This window comes from Lotus japonicus, chromosome 6 (genome assembly GCF_012489685.1).
Source record: "Lotus japonicus ecotype B-129 chromosome 6, LjGifu_v1.2".
In the NCBI taxonomy this organism is placed as follows: Eukaryota; Viridiplantae; Streptophyta; class Magnoliopsida; order Fabales; family Fabaceae; genus Lotus; species Lotus japonicus.
The window spans coordinates 44,803,978-44,814,531 of NC_080046.1; the positions used below are offsets into that span (position 1 = coordinate 44,803,978).

A 10,554-nucleotide genomic window follows, 5' to 3' on the forward strand; every position below is an offset into this window, starting at 1 on the left:
TACTAACGCTAAGCTCAGTCGAGGGTTTTAAGCCCAAAGGTTGGAACTTTAGCCAAAAATGGGTATTATGAGCAGAATTGAAATTCGGCGGCAATTCGGCGAGAATCGGCGAAATGAAATCCGCTAAACATGCTCAGGGGCACGCAGGGAATAAGTTTAGATAGAAAGATGGAGTTATTTGGATAGTTTTGCAAAAAGCTCAAAACTTAGAGCACAGAAAAGCATAGGGAAAAGCCACAGAATTAGTGATCAGAAGTAAGGAAAAGCATCAGTACCTTGAGACCTACGCGTAGCAACGAACTGTGGAATGATCAAGCAAGAATCGGCGAAAAACTCTTCTCCTCCTTCTCCTCTTGGCCGCGGGTTTGGGTGGGTTTTTGGGTGAGATTTTTGGTTTTTCATTCTTCAAGCTACACATATATATAGGGAATGAAATGGAAGATATTTATCAAAGATCGGATAAGGATGAATGGATATTTATCAGAGATTGGATAAGGATGAATAGATATTTATCAGAGATTGGATAAGGATGAATAGATATTTTGTAAACCGGTACAGATTTGTCTAGATATCGGAGGATTTAACTCATAGAGTTAAGATAAAAATATAAGAGTGATTACGATTTTTCCGGCTTCATTCTCCGTGAATTCTAAGATAGGTTTTGGCGACAGAATTCCAAAACTCAACAGAGGTTTCCTTGTATTTTAGGTGACTAACGCAAAGTCGGCGTAAAACTATTTTACCCGATAAGTTACTTTTTGCAGTGGATGTCGGAAGAGAAAACTTCCTTCTAAAGAAAGATTGAAAACATCAAGAGAAATGGGTGTTCGCGTGTGGAATCTTCATTTGAAGCTCCGAATAGAAAAAGTCCTCATCGTCGGTTGATTCTAGGGTTTTGAACTATCAGGGTTTTAGTTTCGGCAAACTTCCGATGATTGGAATCGGACGTTCGTAGATCCTAGGGTTTCACCTTGAAACGCTTGTTATATAAGGATTAAGAGAAGTTCTAACATTTCTCTGAAGATTTTTTGGAATTTATTCCTATAGTGTTCCAAGGGTGGAAGATCTTTGGAATTTATTCCTATAGTGTTCCAAGGGTGGAAGATCTTTGGAATTAATCTTTTCCTAAGGTTCTTGTCCTAGGTTTAAGCGAATACTGCTTGCGTCATAAGTTCCGTCGATTCAAATCTTGTCCTTAACCTTCTCGTGAAATATCGTCTCCTTACATTTATTCCATTTAATAAACGTTTATCCAGCTTCCTTACTTCACGTTACATCGAAATTATTCGTGAATAAGAAATTTCACTAATTTATTCTAAGCTAAAAACTTGGGTCTTACAGCCTCCGTGATTGTTCCCATGCTACGAGGATTTGGTCTCTAATGCAATTTGATGTGACTGCTTCGTCTTTCCAGGACCTGGATGCTCGGGCTTGGCTTTGTCATATCCTTGTTCGCTCATCGCTAGTGGCTTGTGCGACCTTGTGGTGGGTTTGGAGAGCTTGGAATTCTGTGTGTTTGGAGAACATGATTTTGTCGAATCAAGCCTTGGAGGTTTCCATTACCGCCATGACTTCGGATATTTCTCGCGCGTTCCCACCAGCGAGCTCCATGTTGATATCACTTTTAATAACTACTAATATTTTGACTCCTTGACGCTTCACAGAAGAGGAGCACATCGTCCGCAAAGGACAAGTGAGAAATGGGAGGACCTTGAGGGGAGATTCGAATGGGACGCCAAGCACCCGAGTCCACCAAATTATGAATCATCACTGATAATCTCTCCATGCAGAGGACGAAGAGGTACAGGGATAAAGGATCGCCTTGCCTAAGGCCACGACCCGATCGAATGATTGAATGTAGGCAACTCACGTCGCTCACCTACTGAGTCAGTCCACCATAAAATTAAAATATTAAAAAATAATAGTATGAAGTAAAAGTATTAAAAATTTATTTTTTATCGGGTTGAAGGGTTTGCTCACTGAAACTCACCCAAAATACTTTAAAAACATTAAAAATTACATTGAAAAAGTTACAAGGCAGCGCGTTGGTTGGCTTACTGGGTTAATGGGATAGGCGAGTTTATAAGTTGAATCACCCTATGGGCACTGCTCCACCTGCCGGGGTTAAGTGAGTTGACTTATCCCTACTCACATGTAATAGATATGAGTAGATAATGTTGACTCTTTAATATATTCAAGGGAGTATTTACTTTGACACCATATAAGAGTTCGGCCTAATGCTTTGTTTATGTTCTATCAATGTTGACTTGATGTAAAAATAATATTAAATTTTCATAGTAATTGAGAACTTTTATCCGTTACTATTGTTATTATATTCATAAATCAATCTTCCCTCGTGACATGAAAAGAAAATGAGTTTGGTAAGCCTTTCACATATTAGAATCCTCTCATGTAAAGATAATGTCAAGTGGAACATTTTGTCTATCTCTATCTTTATAAATATTGAAGGGTCTCATCTAATTAATAAGATAAACACAAAATTTCAACATGATAAATCATGTGAAGTTTACAGAGAGAATCCTAATCCATCTTTAAGCACATGAGGTAGTTCATCAACCTTCCAGAAAAAAAAAGAAAATGAAGGTTATTCTTTGAAGTTGCACTTCCATTCATTGTCCTCTGCTACCCTTATTATTGTCAGCTTCATTTTCATCATCCTCATTCTCATCCTCATCCTCATCCTCATCCTCATCCTCATTTTCATCTTCATCTTCATCATCGTCATCATCTTCATCATCGTCATCATCTTCATCATTGCTATCATCATCATCATCATCATCTTCATCATTTACTCCATCAGAGTCCTTTTCTTCACTTCCATGTCCATTCTGAGCAGAAGAAGAAGTCTCTTTAGCATGTTGTTCTTCATCCCCTTCTAATTTCTTCTTTGCCAAAAAGTCAAGAGCTGTAACTACATCACTGATCAAAGGCCGTGTATCTGCTTCCTCTTGGAGACACATTGCTGCTACTGCTAGAGCTTGGTAAAGACCCTTTACAGGGTAGTTATCTTCTAGCAATGGATCTGCCATTTGTGTAAATTTCTTTCTGTCTCTTAGAAGTGGTTGTGCCTGAAAACAAGAAATATTTTTCACTCTAGAGAGAAATGTTGTTATGCTATGAGTTCTGGTACATAAGAAAGTTTTCCAAGAGTGCTATCAACAATTTTAACACTCTTTTTATGATACTCTATTTTTATTGGTTGAAATCTATAAGGGCTCCATCAATTTGGGAGTTGATCCTTATACATTAGCGAATCATGCATTACTTTCAACCAATCAAAAGGAAAGCGTTGGGAAGTGAGTGTTGATAGCATTTCTATTCCAAACATACCCAAATGACTAAATTTTGCTCTTCTGTTGGTCTTGAATTGTCAATGACCCTTCTTCCTGTGATCATCTCCAAAAACACTACTCCAAAGCTATACACATCTGATTTTGTTGTTAATTGCCCTGTTGATGCATACTCAGGAGCACAATAGCCATAAGTTCCCATCACTCTGGTGGATACATGTGTTTTGTCCCCAGTTGGACCAAGCTTTGCGAGTCCAAAATCAGAGAGCTTTGGATTGAAGTCGTCATCTAACAGTATGTTTGATGCTTTAAAATCGCGGTATATCACTGGCGGGTTCGCCACATCATGTAAGTACTCAAGTCCTTTTGCTGCACCTTCTGCAATTTTCATCCTAGTTTTCCAGTCCAGGGGCTTTCTCTCAGGAGTTAATTCTGAGAATCATTTTGTTGTTGGTTAGATAACAATTAGGACAATTAGATTCCAATTAGTAAATAAAGTTAGGGTCATGCACTCATGCTTCAAAATGTGAAATTTCTATGGTGCTATCATGCCACTATATCAAGAAATAAATTATAGAAAGCAATTACTTTAACTTTATATTGTTAGTGTCATATTGTTGCTTACTCTTGATTTAAAATAACTCCTTTTTATTCAAAATTGGATTCTTAAATTGGATGCAATTCTAGATTTTAGTTGTTATGCATTGCAGGAAAATAATTTTGTATAATCAGTGCATTTTCTTACCAAGTAGATGATCTTCTAAAGAGCCATTGGCCATGTATTCATATACCAAAACCCTCTGTTCACCTTCAGCACAATACCCTACCAAATTGACAAGGTTAGGGTGGTGCAAAAGACTCAAAATCAAAACCTCTACAAGAAATTCCCTGTTTCCTTGAAATCCATTCCTGTCTAGTTGCTTCACAGCAACAACCTGCATATAACTTACCAATTAGAATATTGCATACATTCAATACAACCTAAATAAGCTTCTTCCTAATAAGTGAAGTTGAGGTAGTACTTGATTTGTGTTTTTAATGCATCCTTTGTACACCCTCCCAAAGCCTCCTTCTCCAATCAAATTGGAAGGGTTAAAGTTCTGAGTTGCAGCACAGAGCTCACGGTAACTAAAAGTCTTGGAGGTGATGTTCCCTTTCCCAAGCTTCGCTATCTCATTTGCTATGAACTTTCTCTTGCCGCTATCTAACAATTTACAGTTTGTTCAAAATTTCAGTATTGGTATTTATCTATAATGTGCATGTTTTTAACTTCTTTTGAAACGGATTCTAAAGTCAAAATCAATTATGGAGAGATTTTTTTATAAGTGGCTTCTGGGGTGCCAGATTTGATTCTGATAAAGAATAAGCTAATCCAAACATGCTTTCAGACATATTTTTCACCAGCAGCTTGGCAATTGTTATCCAAACTTGTTAAGGTTTAGGGAAACATGTATTGAAGTAGACTATAAAGGCCTAAACTCTAGCATTTTGCATACTTGTCATTTTGTCATTATATGCTATTTGTTATTAGAGTTAATAAAACCTATGCACCACCCAAACAAAAAAATGAGTTGATCAAACCTATTGTGACTTTACAAATATACATATATTTACATTTTAGATCACAATATTAAGAGAATCTTTAAAGTACATGCAAATAATTTATAAAGGAAACAACTTTAAGCACAAGACATTATCCATTAAGTTGCAGAATTTTGGGTTGTAAACCATACAATAAAATGATGAGAAACCTGCAATTCAGAAGGGATAGAACATTTGGGAGGAAGATTAGCAATGAGAAATTTTACCAGTTTTAAAAGAGATATTGGAAAATGAGGCTAGCACTTTTGCTTCATGGTATTCCTTAATGCTCTTTTTCAATGACTTCTTGTTGATCTTCTCTTGTGACGTGCAACATGGAAAACAACTCATTTTCTACTTCCTGCATTGGCTTTTCAAATAATCTCTCAGAATGCAGATTCCACCTTTTAATCCAATGCAATAGAAACCTTATACACAGCTAGACAATTTATGCATTGAAATCTATCTAAGATGTTGTTCTTAATTATTCAAATATTGGCCATGCAAAACAGTACTTGATTTCTGGGTTCAGAGAATCTTTCCCATCCAGCATGGTGGTGTTTCTTTTGCTTTGTTTTTTCTTCAAGGCCTCTCTATGAGTTCGGAATGGAAATGAAGACTTGGTCAAATTTGCTAAACCAGATATAACTAAAGTGAGTCATTCATGTTAAACTATGGCTCTCATTACCGAAAATCTATCTGTAACAACAATGTAGGATTTCACACGTCTTCTCTCACATAATTCCACTAATACAGGATATGTCTTATTAGAGTTTACCTTAATTAGGAAATGCCACTGCTTTAACCAAATCGTTAAAAGGAATTTGGTGTGTATCTAATTTTTTTCTTCATTAAAATGTTTCTTATCAAAATTTCTCATCAGACCTTGATTGATCTGAGTAGGATATCAAGTGGTTAACGTAGTGGTTCAACACTCTGTCCTTTAGCAAGTGGTTGAGGTTTGATTCTCAACTCTTGTTATTGTAACGAGCGATTAGTCTCACGTGATGATAAATTGGTTAAAAAAAACTAAGTATGATGAGTGGATTACCTGAAAAAATAGAATCTAGGACAATATTATGCCTATTAGCTTTAAAAAAAATGTTATACCCCTTAAAATAAAAAGAAATAAATAATATAAGAAACTTTTGATGAGGTTTAAAAAAAGACAATTTCTCTCTCTAGTACCCAGTACCCACCTAAAAAAGTGGAGGAGTTTCATATTTAAGCTTGATTTGTCATCATTTCTTCTATAACCAACTTTTATAATTAATTTACAATTTAGTCATTTATATTCTAAATAATGAACTGAAGGGTTCTAAACTCTCTCATTTTAAAAGGGGACTGGAGGAACGCAACGCCTTTAAAAAAATTAGCATACTCCAAGACAATAGATGTATTTGATATTGTATTTCCTCAGTTTCAAAAAAAGATATTCGATTGTCTCCGAATGATAATTCAAGTGACAAGAGTTGATTGACATATAAGTTGGAGAGGGGAAGATCCATGGTCCATGATCAATTCTGGATAGTTGTAGTTTATCTTTCCGATATAAAAAAAGAAATTATTCTACTAGTTTCTAATCTTGTTCAAGAATTTATAAATTTCTTTGGTCAAAATAAGAATATTTGGTAAATAATTTTATTTCCCTAGCTCGTAACATTTTCAGAAAGAATAGTGTTTGTTACTACGAAGCCGTGACATCTGAGAAATTAACAAATTGACTATTTATAATCATATCTTGTTTTCCATAAAAAATAGGAACATAAAACTTTCACGAAGAGTTCATTTGAATACCTAATAGAAAATATGAAAAACAAAAAAATAACATATTTAAAGGGTCGGGTCTTATTGATTAAAGTTTTTTTTTTCTTAACTTTTTTGCCTTTCCGCTCATTCTATAATCGTCACAAAACTGATCTAAAGAGACCCTGCAGATTGAATAATCCTACTTTATATAATCATGATAGAACTTTCAGTATGTGTTTATCATTTATCGCTGAAAATGTACCTTTCACACATCTCCACCTCAATAGAGATATATGAATAAATGAGAGAGAAATAAGTGATATAATAAGTGATGAGATAAAATATAAGAGAGATAAAAAGAAAAATATGTGAAAATAATATGTAAGAAAAACAAGAGTGTGAACCTATCAATGCTTTCTATAGTGATATATAACGTATCATCTAAATCCTAATGTTGAGGATGATGGGAAGGAAGGAATGGAAGTATGACTTACTTAGTGAAAATCTTTTGGCACAGAAAAAACAGAGAATTATTTTTTCTTAAATTTTCAAATAACAAGCCATCATGTTGATCATTAAACATATAACATTGCCAAACCATTATGTCAGACATAAAACAACAGCTCTATAGACACACAATTAAGACCAAACATAGTATATACTTAATGCTCAATCTCATGAGTCAGCATCATTCCAAATCTAATAATTAACAGAATGGGATTCAAAACATAGAACAAAACTATAGAAGCTTCAAGACTTCTCTAGTTCACCAGAACTACACTCTTGCACAATCCACATATCTCTTGAAAGGCTACAAGTATCCCTTTCAAGCAAAACAAAAACAAAACTTTCCTTTAAATTACCAATCATATTCTGAAATCCAATATCAGATAATGGAATTGTGCACAGTTTTGGCAGTTTTTTATGCAAAATACACTTGATGTGCATTGAAGAAGAACTTCACAAATAACAGCTTCAAAAAATTCAGATACAAGAAAAAATGAAGAGGTAGAAAATGGAACATGAAAGAAAAAAAATGGTAATGCTTTTAGCCTTATTTTGCGCCAGCCGGAACAATATAATTCGGCACATAAATTGAATTTACTTCTGAGCAACAAGATGAAACACACAAGTTGAAAAGTATATAGCTATTTTGATAAAGAGAAATATCAGAGAATTGATGTGAATTCAGATTTCCCATTCTGATATAAATTAACCTTCATATCTCAGCCAACTCCACTCTTCATCTAACCAGCTTAATACTTACTTGTATATTATTCCAAACAGATACAATAAATCTTAGGACTAGAGAAGATTATAAATACTACCTTGCATGTCACAAATGAAAATTCGCAACAAAAGATCCACTGTTTTACATACCTAGTTGCACTGGTACGAGGATGAACAGATAAATAACTATCATTCTGTTTAGTAAAGCGAAAGCAAATAAAGTACCACCAATAAGATCCTAAAAGATTACCTTACATTTGTTTTTTGAACATTAGTTTTAGCTACAATAGGAAATAAGCAACATATGCTAGCAAGAGGTAGGATTTTAGTTTGATGAGCAGATAACTTTCTCAACGGTGACCGAACCTTGCTATCTTTAATTTTTTAATCACCCTCTCCAATCTGCTAACTCTCGGTTTAAGCTCCACTACATTTACTTCGGATTCACAGTTATGGCTTTCACCTTGAGCCCCAGACAGGCTTACTCCCTCATTAGACGCTCTTGCTTCGCTGCTGACAAGTTTGGGAAGAAACCCAGGTGGAACATCTGCATCATTCTCAACCTTCACACTTCTTGAACCATCATCAAAAGATTTAACAGTGCCAACAACTTGGGGAGGAAACCCAGGTGGAACATCAACATCATTCTCAACCTTCAGAATTCTTGAACCATCACCAAAAGATTTAACAGTGCCAACAACTTTGGGAGCAAACCCAGGCGGAACATCAGCATCATACACAACCTTCACACTTATTGAACCATCATCAAAAGATTTAACAGTGCCTACAATGTTGGGAGCAAACCCAGGTGGAACATCAGCACCATTCTCAACCTTCACACTTCTTGAACCATCATCAAAAGATTTAACAGTGCCAGCAATTTTGGGAAGAGCCTCAGGTGGTATATCAGCATCGTTACGACTTATGTTTGCTTTAACTACATGGGGTCCATGTTTTGATGACCTTGCACTTCTCTTCCTCCGCACCACTCTTTTAGCAAAATCCTGATCATCCAATACTAATTGCTTCCACCACCTTGCATAACTTGTGGTAACATCTGCCTCAAAAAGCCTTGATGGAAAATACAAATTCCTATGAGAAATGGGCCTGCAGTAATTTTCCCATGCAGTAGCTCTAGTCCCTTTGAATACAGGCACAATACCAGGAATATCTTGATCCATTCCAAATTGCATAGAAACTCGATATGGAAAGTATTGCATTATGGTAGAGTCAAAACCAACAAGCTCAGAAACTCTCATGCAAATAACAAATGAGGTTAGCTCTTTATCCAAATCTACCTCAAATGATATCTGGATTTCATTTTCTGGATACAATGCCCTGCACTTACCACCATATCTCACATATGGACGCCAAAGAAAATCATCCATAGCTGAGTTTAGTGCCAACCTCACATTGTCAATTTTCATGGCACTAACCTTGTGCCACCTAAACAATGCAGGGTCTCCACAGCTGGTTAAATTGGGTTGTGGCTGCAAACTTTTGAACCTCTCCCATGCCCAAATTTGAACTAAGTAAAAGGGTGACTCAAGATTTAAATCAGACTTCAAGTGCAAATTTTGAAATTTTGTCAAATCAACCATTTTCTTTTTCAACAGATTCAAATCCTTATATATGCTAGCCAGGACTGCAGGTGCCAAAGCAATGGGATTACCTCTAGCAAGAAGAATAGCAATAGGGAATACATACTGATTCACAAAATTTTTATGAGGAAAAACAAAAAATGACAACCAAGCAGCAAGGAATGCTTCATGCTCAATTTCACTCCCATTATTCATGAAAGTAGACATCCAAATTGATAAATAAGCCTTTGTTTTTCTACTCCTCCAAGGTTCTTGTTTGGCAAGAATCAATTTTTGTTCTACCTCTCTCATCTCCTGGTTCTGAAGTGAGGTGAAAACAGGGTGCCCAAGAACAGGGTAACCCCCCAAAACCATCACATCCTCCAACGTGATTGTGGCCTCACCCCATGGAAACACAAAGGTATTTGTCTCAGGACACCACTTTTCTGCAACCCCAAATACCAAGTCAAGGTTTTTCAAAATGTGGCACTTAGTGCTCATGATAGCTTCAAAGATGCCAACCTTCTTCCACACAGCTTCATACCTTGGATGAAGGGCATCCACCCAAGTAACCCATTTCTTTTGAGTGAGGTGCCATCCATTGAAATGGAGTTTCAAAGGCCACTTGGAATGAAACATGGGTGACACAGAGGATGAGTGAATCTCAGAAAATGTTCCATCAATGGAGGTAGCAATGGGCTTCATAAAATGGGCAGTTCTGAGAGTTGGTATACTGTCACCAGCAGGTGAAACCATGAAATCTCCCCTCACCTCCATAATGGTCTCCAATGCTTCATTCATGTGATGAGTGATGATGTGTTGTTGAAGCTAGCAAGCAAATAGAGCAAAGAATGAGTGCTTCTGCTTGATCAATCTTTATCCTGTTTTGACAATAAAAATGGTAAGATGTCATTGCCTGCAGAAATGGATGCTTGGAGTGCAAGTAGAGTGCTTTATTATGCAACAAAACTTCACCACTAATGCCAGGAAGAAAGGTGAATGTATGAGTAAAACCATTTCACACTTCTTTTCCACTTACATTAGATATAAATATGAACAAAAAATAGAGAAATTAGTGATATGATATGTGATATATCAGAACA

The 10,554-nt window shown here is 36.0% G+C and overlaps 2 protein-coding genes across 2 annotated transcripts; both read right to left on the bottom strand.

Annotated features, from left to right (window-relative positions):
• Positions 1 to 2,374: 2,374 nt before the first annotated feature.
• On the bottom strand, positions 2,375 to 5,505 carry LOC130726911 (probable serine/threonine-protein kinase PBL23). The gene is made up of 5 exons (XM_057578233.1): positions 5,120 to 5,505; positions 4,334 to 4,515; positions 4,057 to 4,246; positions 3,352 to 3,743; positions 2,375 to 3,089 (listed from the first exon to the last, which is right to left on the bottom strand). Exons 1-5 carry the CDS (start codon positions 5,241 to 5,243, stop codon positions 2,631 to 2,633), a joined length of 1,347 nt encoding a protein of 448 aa, XP_057434216.1. The 5' UTR covers positions 5,244 to 5,505; the 3' UTR covers positions 2,375 to 2,630.
• A 2,479-nt stretch (positions 5,506 to 7,984) lies between these two features.
• Positions 7,985 to 10,169, bottom strand: LOC130725961 (uncharacterized). The gene has a single exon (XM_057577158.1). The coding sequence runs from the start codon at positions 10,154 to 10,156 to the stop codon at positions 8,222 to 8,224; it is 1,935 nt and encodes a 644-aa protein (XP_057433141.1). The 5' UTR covers positions 10,157 to 10,169; the 3' UTR covers positions 7,985 to 8,221.
• Positions 10,170 to 10,554: the final 385 nt, after the last annotated feature.

Bases quoted from the DNA above. Each gene is read 5' to 3' on its own strand.
- LOC130726911 (XM_057578233.1), bottom strand. From the start codon at position 5,243: ATGAGTTGTTTTCCATGTTGCACGTCACAAGAGAAGATCAACAAGAAG. The intron at 4,516-5,119 runs GTAAAATTTCTC...GTAAATTGTTAG, and splicing joins CAATATCTCTTTTAAAACTG to ATAGCGGCAAGAGAAAGTTC. The intron at 3,090-3,351 runs GTATGTTTGGAA...TCTTGTTTTCAG, and splicing joins AGCAAAATTTAGTCATTTGG to GCACAACCACTTCTAAGAGA.
- LOC130725961 (XM_057577158.1), bottom strand. From the start codon at position 10,156: ATGAAGCCCATTGCTACCTCCATTGATGGAACATTTTCTGAGATTCAC.